The sequence below is a fragment of the Zootoca vivipara genome, chromosome 13 (assembly GCF_965207765.1).
Source record: "Zootoca vivipara chromosome 13, rZooViv2.hap1.1, whole genome shotgun sequence".
Taxonomy (NCBI): Eukaryota; Metazoa; Chordata; class Lepidosauria; order Squamata; family Lacertidae; genus Zootoca; species Zootoca vivipara.
Window position 1 is genome coordinate 17,594,391 of NC_142596.1, and position 12,751 is coordinate 17,607,141.

Below are 12,751 nucleotides of genomic sequence, written 5' to 3' on the forward strand. Positions count from 1 at the left end.
TTAATCCGTTCCAGATGGGTCCGCGGAGTACTTAAACTGAAAGTACTCAAACCGAAGCGTACTTAAACCGAGGTATGGCTGTACTTAACTATCTGCTGTGCCAGACACAGACGTTTTCATTTTCATTAGATGGAAACAAACCGTTCTAGTCTGCCCAGTGACTCCCAGATTTTTCTATTTTGCTGTGCCTTGGGCCAACTCAATCCTCACAAAAACCAAGTGGCAAGTGAAAGGAAAATGCTAATCACTGACACGTATCAGTCATTTTTGTTTGCTGCTGGTTCTGCAAGGGTTGGGGCTAGCCAAGGCATAGAAAAACAGAAATGAGGAACTGTGGAAAGACTTGTCCAGTGCACAGGTTCCTAATTTCTCACACCCAACCTCACAAATGTTATGGAAGCTACTTGTAGAAAGAGCTTGTATTGGATTTTCATTGCTACCTATCTATTTAAAGAAAGCATGCACAATGTACAGCATTACCTTAGTTTATGAACTTAATCCGTTCTGGAAGTCCGTTCTTAAACCAAAGCGTTCTAAAGCATGGTGTAGTGGTTAAGAGCAGTAGCCTCGTAATCTGGTGAACTGGGTTTGAGTCCCTGCTCCTCCACACGCAGCTGCTGGGTGACCTTGGGCTAGTCACACTTCTTTGAATTCTCTTTGAAGTCTCTCAGCCCCACTCACCTCACTGAGTGTTTGTTGTGGGGGAGGAAGGGAAAAGCACAATACAGTGGTGCCTCGCTTAACGAATGCCCTGCTTAACGAAATTTCCGCTTAACGAAAGGATTTTTCGAGCGGAGGTTGCCTCGCTAGACAAATGCGTTTTACGAAAAATTCGTCTAGCGAATCGCGGTTTCCCATAGGAATGCATTGAAATTAAATTAATGTGTTCCTATGGGCAAAAAAAAATATCAAAAAAATAATAATCAATGCATTCCTATGGGATTTGCTAGACAAATTTTTCGCTATAAGAAAAGACGCATGGAACGAATTAATTTCACATAGCGAGGCACCACTGTATCGAATCCAAACTCCTCCTCTTCTTCCTCTAAGGCAAAGTTCACAAACCAAAACACCAACCTTCTTGGTTTGCAGTGTTCTTAATCCAAGTTGTTCATAATCTAAACTGTTCTTAAACCAAGGTACCACTGTATACTGTGTGACAAAGAGCTCCAAGGCCTGGTTATAGGAATGAAACTGTAACTAATACTCTGCTTTGCTGTAAACTAAACTTGGTTTAGTAGTCAGATTTCATTGCAGATCAGTTTCCCCGCCCCCTTGCTGGTTTAAAATTATCATTTAAAATCAACCCACCCTGAATAGCTGTCATAATATCACTTCCATTTTGTACCTTCTATGCTAGCTGAAACCAATGACAGACAGAACAACGTGTTCCGAACTCAAATAAGTTCTTTATTTTTTTAAGCAAAGAAATTCCATTGAATCAAATATAACAAAATTACTCTGTTCCGCATGACTCTGTTTATCACACACAGAACAAAAAAAAATTAAGAAAAAAAAGATCAAGGACACACTTTTAATAACTTGAAACATTAGCAGATTTAGAAAAATTGCATTGCTAGTTGCAAATTTTCATCCCAGCAGCAACTGGTTCCTAAGAGACAAGAAAGGAACCAGCAACCACGAGAGTCACTTACACACATGAAACCTGTTCAGGGCAGCATTTTTGTTTCCAAAGGAATTAGGAATGTGAAAGTGATGTTTTCCAAAATGTCTGTCTGGAAGCAAAAATTACCAAAAAAAAAGAAGAAGAAAAAACTGAGGTTCAAGAGACATCGTCTTTCTTTAAAAAAACAAAAACAAAACAACCCTAAAAAACCAAACACTCAACTCACTCCGATAAGGCAGCTGCAGTGACAGAAATCAAAGAGCGCACAGGTACAGGTCTAGCTTCCTGAGGTGTTCGGATATTCCTCTGTGTGTTCAGGAGAAAAATGGGGTGTTTATCTTTTAAAGTTGTGCTTTCTTAAATAAGGTGAAAGGCTGTCAGAACGAATCTATGATTTTACTATCAAATGCAATCGAAATAGCTGTGATAAAATAACTTGAACGGACAGACTCACAGATTCTAATACACTACACTGATGAATCTCAATGGCAGATTAAGTTCTTGAGGTTCCCAGTACACTCAAATTAAGCCATGATGTCTGCATAGGCTTTTATCAGCCACTGATATGGAACTGAACCTACTTCAGTTCTAGAAAAGGCTGTTTGGTACAAGCAGAGATTCTGCTGCATATAGCAAAATAATAACTCCTGCGAGTTGCAAAAAAATATATGCTGAAAAACAGTGAATCCCCATCTCAGGAATTTTGAAACAATGGGTTATTCTACAAGGATTTGAACCCGCAAAAGTGCTGGAGGGTTGGTGGTCCCAGAAACTGAGGAAATGTCTTGCATGGAGAAAACAGGGATGGTTACTCTGGTTGCAAAATGGGGGGGAAAGCGGGGGTTTTTTTGGGGGGGGGAATACCAATTCTCAGTTCCAGCTTTATAAATGCTGCCCTTTCATGGTTGTGCCCTTTAATGTAACCAGCAAAAAGAACAGAACACCAGATGCTTCAATGAGATACAGTACAGTTCTTGATAAAAAAGGGGGGGTCGGAGATCCCACTGCCCCCGCATTCCACCCGGCTGATTTCATCTCATTTTGTCAAGCAACCAAACCAGAGGCGCTTCAAGGCAAAGGAGACTTTAAGAAGAAAACAATTCCACATAAGGAACATGTGGAGACAGCAAAACAAGATGTTAGAATAGTACGAAGGCCACAAAACTCCAGCAGCGTTGCATGGCACACAGCACCCCTTTTCAATGGAGACCTTGCTCAGTACACCAGCAGCAGGCTACTTTTTGCCCTCATTTAGATCACTGGCAATAAGTGTGCCTGGTGTGCAACTAAGAGGTCTGCATAACATGTAGCTAAGAAGGATTGCTTAGGCAACTGATATATGGGAGGGGGCCGGTGGTGTGTTTCAGATACTTTACCACCTTCTTGTTGGCCATTATTACTCTTGTCATGACTACTCAGTGATACACACCTGGACCTCTCCTTGTAGAGATGCTTTCCTATGATAAGAGTCCCCAGACAGGGAGTTGGAAGTTCTATTCTGGCAGAAAACTCAAAGGAAGGCCAATGACAATGCAACCGGAAGAAAACTGTTAACCTCAGTATGTATAACTGAATGTAGGGCATGCCCTTTTAGAAAATAATATACCAAACACTTTCAGCATGAGTCTGGGACAAAAAGAGAGTTGTAAACATGACCTGCTACCTAGTAATATAAGCCTTCACAAAAAGACCAGAGCCAATCTTAAAAAGGTACCCAACCTTAAGAATCCATGAATATCTGGAATACAAACATTTCACCTACAACCAGGCCACTTTAGTGCAGGCATCAACAAAACAGTGAAGATATGAATGTTGAAATAGATGCACAGCTAACAGAAAGCTGCAGGTGTTAACAGTGAAGAGCTGCTTTATGCTTTCATCTGATGAAATCTGCTTTGAAAATAATTTGAACATGGCAGCTCTTACCACGTGGCAAACCAAATGAATGCAAAAGATCACCTCAAACAGAAAGGGCTGAAGTGGCATGCTGCTTTTTTTTAAAAAAAGTAACCAGATCTAGTGAGCTCCTATGCACAGTTACAAAAATAATGGGATGGAAGAAATGTTAAGTGTACTGCATGTAGCTTCCTTGTTTTTGTTTGTTTGTTTCCATGTAATATCTTTGGGGGGGGGGGTTGCTACTGATAAACAGGGAGAAGCATTACAGCAGAACCACCTATTTACTGGAAAATACTAACTGAAAGTCAGAATCACATTATTTAAATAGAATTTGTAAAGCCACTTCCTCCTGTTGGGTCAAGTTAGCTTGTTCTTTCCCCTACGGGGTTTTTTCTGGGGGGTGAGGAGCATTAAGTGTATCCCCAAGCATGTCTATCAAGCAGATTGAGAACCTCAATTTTATGGCCTTACTGGCAGTGTTATGGGGCAAACAGGTTTCCAAATTTCTATATGGCCCTGTTAGTGAGATCTAAAGACTCTGTAACAGCTCCACATTTTTTTGGGGAGGGGTGTAGGGAAAAGGGATCCCTTCTAACATTTCACAAGAGCACTCATGATTTTCAAGGGTTTGATGGTTTTAGACAGAGTGGTTCATGCTCTCCCCCATTTAAAAGAATTTTAACCACTGAAGTGATCTTCTTTGAAAAGACTGCATTACATAGGTGCATTGCCATGTGATCCCTGAGTACTGAAGCTTAAGAATGCCTAAATATGAACACTGGAGTGCCATCAAAACCAGGCATCAACTTATCTTCTTGTTCAGGTGCAAAACCAGTTCCATAGCTGAAGGGCCCTTTATAAATTGCATCCTCACATCAACCTTCAAGCAGGAGAAGGTAATAAAAGCCTTTCCTTTGCGAAAAATGTAGTTTCCCTTTTAAATGCATCAAAAAGGTCTTACTTGGGTAGAAGTCAATGGTAGTGTTGAATTCCACTATTTAGTACCCATTTGCTAAGAAGTGGGGCAGATGAGATTTATATGATCTAAAGAGAAACCAGAAGTGGGGCAGATGAGAAAGATGGCTCTCAGTGGCAGGTCTAGAGGAACTTCTATGCTTAGGTGCTGCTAGGCAAACTCTTTTTGGCAAAACAGCTGCAAACTAAACAGGAAAAAACTAATATTGTGGAGACTGATGTGAAACAGACACTCTCATAGCTAACTTTCTAAATTTTGAGTGGGGGTAAAGAAGCTACATTCACTTCCAATATATATATCTGCAGTTAACTAAAAATGATTTCAACGCCTACTTCCACTCAAACAGAAAGCAGACTCTAGATAGTGACCTCCACTGCTTATGCACCTATAATTTCATCTGCACACTAGGGTTTATGTAGGATTTTGGCAGTTTATGGATATAGAAGAAAATTCCAAAAAATAACATAGAAATAGGCTGAAAAAGAATGGAGAGCCCACTCTTTTGAGGAAAACGAAAGAGGCATAAGCACTGGCCAAATCATGCCTTGCTAGGCTTGGTCTTGGTCAGTCCCTCAAATCCGAGGGAGTAGAACATGAGTTCTACACAGCTTGCCAGACATGTCAAGGTTGCTGAACTAAGGCTGAAGGAGTTTTTATTCCTGATGTCAGAAATGCACCTCTGCTACAGTAGCTAATTATTGCTCAATAAATAAAACTAGAAGAGAATAGAATAACCCCCGAAAACTCAACATACACCTTTCTGAATGTCAAAGCTGCTCCAGGATATGTTCTACGAAGCATCCAAGTTCAGAAAGAATTCCTATCCATGTAAAAAATAATAATCACACTATAATTAAAGTGCCTTGAACAACAAAAACAAAAAGGTTTAAACAATAAAGTGCTAACTGTTATGGGACTTGGGGTGCGTAAGAACTGCTGTAAAAACAGAGGTGAAAGGGACCACAAGGAGGCAACCGTGAGCTGACAATTCTGAAGGGAAGCCGAGTCTTACTACAATGTTCCACTGCCTTAATAGAAAAGTAATCTAAATATCAGATTTTTTAAAAAAATCTTATTAATACATTTATGGCTGAAGATTTTTCTTCCAGGGTGGAAACTCTGTAGCTCAGTGAAGAAATATGTCTCTCTATTGTGTGGTAGTAAAAAATCTTTTTCACTGTAACTCAGCCTAATGCATCATTCACCAATTTTCTGTTGATGTTTTTGCTCTGAAAGAAAAGTCAGAACACTGGACTCATCAGATTGTCCTATATAACCCAGTAACTGTAGATGCATTAGATACAGAACTTTTTTTTCCTTTTAAGCATTTCAGTATTGTAGACACCAAATCCCCATCTCCTCTAAGGCAAGGCATACTGACTGAAAATAGCCAGTTCAACACTTTAGAAGTCTGGGGATTTAATTATTTATCTACTATGTTCTTCCCTGGCAGACATGAAATGTGGGTAAGACAAAAAAAAAAAGCATAGATGGATATTATATTCTCTCTTTCACACACACACAAAGTTCCTAAGAGCATACATATAGATTTGCTAAGAAGTACTCTAGAAAACAAAGCACAAAAAACAGGGCCACCTACAAACTGATAGCAAGTGGCTTCCATTCGGAGACCGTATTAAAAGGCCTGGGTTAAGAGCACACAAATGTCTTGTGTCAAAATAAAAATTCCTTACGCTAGAAAAGGCAAGTATCACAAGGCTACTTGTTTAGTCTCGAGTAGTAACACAACAGGGAATCCACTGGACTGATCAACCCAGAAGCCGTCTTTGAGACAAATCTCAACAAAAAGCAAAATGTGACTGTACACACCCAGCCATCACTCCAGAATTCTGGAGCAACTGTAGTGCTGATTACACATCAAACACTTTCAAAGCAATCTAAACCCTCGAAGTGCATTAATCAAAAAGGGCAAGCCCCCACCCCCACCCCCTTCTTAAAGGGATGCAATTCCGGAAACTCATAATTCTTTCAACTTTCCCCTTGTTTTGTGGACAGCCTTTCCGATGACTTGCAGAGCGAACTACAACTGATTTCCTCTACAGATAGATATAGATGTCTCCCCCCAGGTGGGGAGGGAAAAAATGCAACCACAAACAGACTGTAACTCCTAACGCACATCACTGACTGCTAGACAAGTTTTGTTTTTTTTGCAAAAACCAGGAGTGGGTTTTTTTGTTTCAGTTTCTATCAGTGAAAGTGTGAACAGATGGTCAAGAGCATCAAAACTTCTTGCTAATCTCAAAAATGTTCTTTTGTTGCACTTGTTTCAGAACCCTGAAGCAAGCTATAGATGGCAACCCACCAATACAGTGCATCAGTTCTTCCAATACACAACTGTACTGCAAACGATCAAATATACTCCCAACTTGCTCAGTGCCCGTCATTAGCCTCTCTGGCCGTAGCTCTACTTTGACATGAAACACTATGGTCAATGCCTAAGTTCAACGTGTTCAGAAGTTAGGTCTGGAAAAGCAGAAGAGATTAAGAGTTCCAGAAGATGGGGGTTAAAGGTGAAACAACCTGAAGTCTTTGGAACTGTTTATTCTTGGCCAGATGATTGTTCCGTATCGGAGCATTGTGATTTATTCTTCTCCCACTGACAGATGGCATTGGCATATTGGACCACAAGCTTATCCATCCAGGTGAGGGGTTCAGGAAAGAGTACTGCACCCTCAAAAAAACCCAGGTGACCTCCATGCAATGGCAAAACAAACATGACATTCTCCCGCTTTTCTGCAAGAGTGAAAAAACAAAGTTTAGAACTCAACAGGACCTGCATCTTACCAAAGTACAGTACTTTGTCCAGTAAAATCTCAGTTTAAGGCATAGAATATATATTATTTTGGCTTGAAAATGTGGTCCAGGTAGGCATGATACTCCAGTTATAAGGCAGTTGCATTAGTCAAGATGCAAGCTACATGAAATCAAGTCTGTGCTGGATACTTCCCACTGATCCTTCTAAAACAGGCATCCCCAAACTGCGGCCCTCCAGATGTTTTGGCATACAACTCCCATGATCCCTAGCTAACAGGACCAGTGGTCAGGGATGATGGGAATTGTAGGCCAAAACATCTGGAGGGCCGAAGTTTGGGGATGCCTGTTCTAGAAAGTAAGATACCCCATTACCCTCTTCTACTGCTCCTTTAGTGTCAAATTTTAGGTTGCAAACTCCTTGGGGAAGGGGATTATCCTTTTGGACTCTGTAAAGAATATGCACATTATGGTTCTATGAGACACTTGCATAGGTTACAAGTCTGTCTGGAAAAACAAACATGCACTCTGCCCTCCAAGTACCTCCAAGGCTATCTTTAGGTTATCATAACGCTACACTGCCTTGTAGAAATCTATTTACTGAAGCTTTCAGCTCACCTGAGAGGGCTTTTGGTATTGATAAGAGACTATCGTGCACCAGAGGGTCATCAGCAGCATTAACCAGCAAGAGGGGAACAAAGATCTGCAGATTAAAAAAAAAGAATTCTGTGTTGGAACACAATCTTGTTTGTAGTCTAGTTATGAAGTCACAATTGAGTACATCCTGCTGTAGATGTCCTGAACCTGCAGAAACACCATTGTTCAGATAATACACATTTAAAATTGATTTTAAAATTGATGGGAGGAGCTCCTTAGCGCCAACATAAGTGATTTCTGTCACAGAATATTTTGAACTAGTATAAAACTCAAGAGTGTAGAATTGGCTACAGTGACTTAAACTTAACATTTCCAGTGACAGACACCTGCTGCTTTCTGAATTTAGGGGAAACGGAAACAGGATTGGGGGGAGCACTAATGACAGCATATGTAGCCTATTCCATAGAAGTTAATCAGAAATTGCCTTACAGAAAAACAATAGATAGATTCTATAAGAAATGTTGGTCTCCATGTGGTGCATGTCAAAAACTAGAGTAACAATATCATATCAACTTACTTTCTGCAAGTAATGCAGGCAGCTCTCCTGTTCATAGTATTCCTTTAAGGTGCTGTAGCCATGGAACTTCCTGAGACACAGTAAAAAGAAAGCTTAAGCATTTTGAGATTTTCTTGTTATTGAATCACACATATTTTCTTCTAATTCTTATACACAGGATTACAATAGTTCTCCAAATGAGACACTTGAAATGATTACTTCTATACAAGTTAAAGCCCAAATTCTGCTTTCAAAAAAACCATCTAGTGAAACATCCAGAGAATATGGAACTATTTATATGTCCCTCTTGTTCTTAGCTTTAATATCTAAATTCCATTTCCCAAGACTGTCTGTCCTGCAGAAAAAAAGCATCAAGAGAAGAATGTGGCTACTTAGTAAACAATTAGCTAGGGAACAAAATACCAGGCAAGGAAGCAGTAAGATAAATATGTGGAAAGGAGTGTACACACCGTAGCCATATCAAATACATTGGAAACATCCGATTTAACTTTCCTGCAGAACCCAAAGTTAGGGAAGTTAAAACTAATATTACTAGCCCCTCTTTAGATGCAACATCAGGTTCCCAAGTTCTTCTAAGAACAGAAGTCAATCCTCTACCCAGCTAGTAGATCGTAATGCTGATGTTCATATTACTCTCAGCCATCCTAAATATTATTTGTACTGGTTATGAGCTATAAACAGGCCATCCTATGAATTATTTGTGTACAATACATTCCAGCACTCCTTGAATGAAGTAACAGAAGCAAGCAAAAACAAGCAAGGAAGCACACGTAGGAGGTATAGCAACTCCTAGTCTGCTTATTGGGGAATGCAAGTTTTACTGAGGAACAATACTGTGCAGCCAAACAAAGGATGGTGTCCTCTGAGGACAGGGCTGATTTCTTGCCATATCACTATAGGGTGTAGGGGAAACTAAGGCTAACCAATGAAGGCTTGATCTAGTTTCTACTGGAAAACCTACCCTTGAAACTCCATGACAGAAGTTCAGCTATGTAACACAATATGTAAAAAGTGGTAAGCACTGATCATAAGGAATCACAAATTTTTACTTATGACAATGGCTACTGGCAAATCAGTATATGAAGAATTTGATGCAACTACAAATCTTAAATACATATTTCATTCAGACCAGCTTCATTTTCCATCTATACCATAACTGAAAGTGATTCAACACTGGTGCTAGCATTTGGGGGCATTGGTGCTTCTAACAAAATGACACTCTTCTGGCTCTATTCTGATGAATGTTTACCAGCACCCCTCAGGTGTTTCTGTAGCACCACCAAGTAATTCAAATTATTGGAGTTTGCCAAAGGAATTTGATGACAAGGATCACTGTTTTCTAACCATTCAGAAAAGATTTCTAGCACTGGCTTAAGATGTGTTTCACAAAAACACTGTAGAACCTCAACTGCATAGTCTGATTAGTCAACCCTGCACCCTAATTTTACTCACTCAACAACTTTGCTATTTATAGCATGGTAAATTCATTTTAAAAAGTCTAATGACCAAGAGGCAAGACAAACCTGTAAACCATAAGATCTAGAAAGAATTGGGAGTTATATGCACAATGATGATAACAGTAGCCTCCATTTCAGGAAGGTCTAAATGGCAATACACTGTATCTACAGGGGAGAGTTACCAAATGTGCTTTTTGATGTTCATACCTCATGATACTGTCATCAATCTGCATAAGGGATGTTGCTGTGTGAAGTCTGCTCAAGTCTGACTCCAATAAACTATGAGGCTTTTTAGGGCTCTCAGCAAACAAGGTGTGTCTGAAACAGAGAATGACGTAACTATGAAACACAGACATACTGTAACTATTAGAGAACCTACTCTTTTAGGTTTACTGCTGATCTGAAGGTTACTTCATAAATTGCTTTGTGTTGACACAGATCTTAAGATCCATGTTACTGTCATCTCCAACACAATTCTGAATCTGTCCCATGTGAAAAAAATACAAAAGGCAGTTTTGTTCAGCCCTGAAGACTTGATACTGGCAAGGGTTTTGACATTGGTGCAGAAACTGGTGCAGATACAAAGAATACACCTGAAGGAGCGTCTCTGCCCCCATCATTCAGCCCAGACACTGAGGTCCAGCTCCGAGGGCCTTCTGGCAGTGAGAAGTGAGGTTACAGGGAACCAGGCAGAGGTTACAGGGCCTTCCTGGTAGTGGCACATGCCCTGTGGAACACCCTCCCATCAGATGTCAAGGAAATAAAACAACTATCTGGCTTTTAGAAGACATCTGAAGGCAGCCCTGCTTGGGGAAGTTTTTAATGTTTGATGTTTTATCGTGTTTTTAATACCAGAGTGGCTGGGGAAACCCAGCCAGAAGGTTATTATTAATTGAGTAAAATTGAGCCAAGGCCAGAAGTGCTTAAGAATCAGTGTTCTGCAGTAGTCAGGAAGTTGGCCTTAGAGAAGTAGATCCCAGTTCAAAGCCCTGCTCAGCCATGAAGCTTGCTGGTGTTGACTTAACTTGGGTCAGACACCTGTGTCTTATTTTTCTCAGTGTTGCTGAGAAATAAAATGGCAGAGTGTGTGTGTGTGTGTGTGTGTGTGTGTGTGCGCGCAACCACGTATGGCACCTTGGTCTCCTTGAAAGAAGGAATCTCTCTGCCCATCCCAGTGCTGGAATTTATTTCCACTTTGTGCTGCTGCAAAAAGCAGTGGGGTCTTCAGGGGCTGAAAAATCTGCTTGGGGAACTGAATGAGGCCCCTAGGCCAGAGGTTAGCACTCCCTGCACTAGGACCTGTGGACAATTATATTACTAAGCAATAGCCCTGTCAGCAGAGGTGAGAACAATGCAAGAGGGTGTGTGCTGTAGACTATGGACCAGATGCACGATCATGTTCTCCAAAAAGCAGAAGTGGAGCAGAAAGTGTGCAAAAGGAACTTTGGTTTGAGGGTTGGCCTTGGAGCACAAAAGATCCATTATGGAGACAAAAGTGTTTCTGTAGATTAACAAGCCGTCCTTCAAACCTGCCAAACGTTGCTCATGCTTACAACTAAGAGCTCTTTTAATAAGGAGATTAATATATTTAGTTAAGTTGTCATAATATTTAGTTATCTGGGATGAATTAAGGGGGTTCTATAGCCTATACATAATTAGAGTCTCTTAAAGCTGGTTCTCCATACTGGCTTAAACAGGAAGCAATACAGCAACTACAGTTACAACCTTTGACTGCTGCTAACCTGGAACTGTTAAAACAACCAGTTATTGTAGTTTCACACCCTTTCCCCAAGCACCAGCCAAAGTGTCACAGACTTTCTTAAGATGTTTCTGAAAGTAAGGTTACTAATGCACATGGTTCTTCAGTAGCTACTGATCCAGAGAAGAATTAATTTTGTCGGTACCCTGCTCAACTTGGCGACACATAAGAACAATTTATGGTACTGCACACATTATCAGCTGACACAGAGGCCCATTTAAAATATAAAGAACATCATTTTGTACCTGTGAGACAATATGATTTTCTTCAAGTTGTCTGCCATGAGGAAGTTGTAAAATCTCCGACACTGATCCCATTGCATGAAGGTTTCCTGTGCCCTAAAGATATGACATGGGGGAAATAAATTGAAAGCTGGAAAAGCAAACTTCCAGGGTCATAGCAACAAAAGGTACTCTGCAAATAGATGGCAGCATTTCCACATAACTAATTTGATTCACTTCAAGGGGCAAAATATAACCTATGACAACTTTAAAATGAATCGGCGTTCTCTTTTTTCAAACGCACAGTAATGCGTAAGAGAAATGTGTCATTAAAGGATTCAGCCAGCAGGGGAAACAAAATCATTAGAAAATGGAGCACAAAACAGCCAACAGCTTGCAAAACAGAGCTTTCTAGGGAGAGATGGGTTCAGTTCTAAGTTGACTCAACAGGTAATTTCGAACATGCATTAGAAAAATTGTCAGAGCATAGACAGATGAACTCAAAACTGTATTTGAAACTGCTAATTTTTTAAAAAAACAAGGTTAACTAGGTAAGGAAAACACAGACAGAGCAACTAGTACTTATAAGAATGAGAGGTTTTTGCACAATACCCACCTCCCTTTTAATATTGAAGTCTCTGAATGTGTACACATGCCAAATGTGGCACGGTCTTGTGAAGCAATTTGTAAAAGTGTAAAATCTATCTTGCAGTTACATGCAGTATCCTCACATTTTTCTCAGGTTCAAACAAAGTTTGACAAATATTTTAGAGGTGATGAGGAGAGATGACACGGTGTATTAATCTTATGTTGTTCCAATTTCTAATCCTCTTGCTTAAAAAAATTAATCCTGCCACAAGATTTCT

The 12,751-nt window shown here is 40.1% G+C and overlaps 1 protein-coding gene across 4 annotated transcripts in view; it reads right to left on the minus strand.

The window, feature by feature from the left end:
* The window catches only part of ABHD2 (abhydrolase domain containing 2, acylglycerol lipase), a 47,667-nt gene that overhangs the window by 4,054 nt on the left and 30,862 nt on the right, over positions 1 to 12,751 (minus strand). For 2 of the 4 annotated variants that reach the window (XM_035131222.3, XM_088657124.1), the window contains 5 exons: positions 11,910 to 12,002; positions 10,113 to 10,223; positions 8,449 to 8,518; positions 7,893 to 7,977; positions 1,390 to 7,256 (listed from right to left, as the gene is read on the minus strand). In XM_035131222.3, the coding sequence (XP_034987113.1) occupies positions 7,063 to 7,256; positions 7,893 to 7,977; positions 8,449 to 8,518; positions 10,113 to 10,223; positions 11,910 to 12,002 (553 nt within the window). In that variant the 3' untranslated portion in view covers positions 1,390 to 7,062. Of the gene's footprint in view, positions 1 to 1,389; positions 7,257 to 7,892; positions 7,978 to 8,448; positions 8,519 to 10,112; positions 10,224 to 11,909; positions 12,003 to 12,751 lie in introns of those variants that run through there. The other 2 variants (XM_088657125.1, XM_088657126.1) reach the window with 1 other exon arrangement.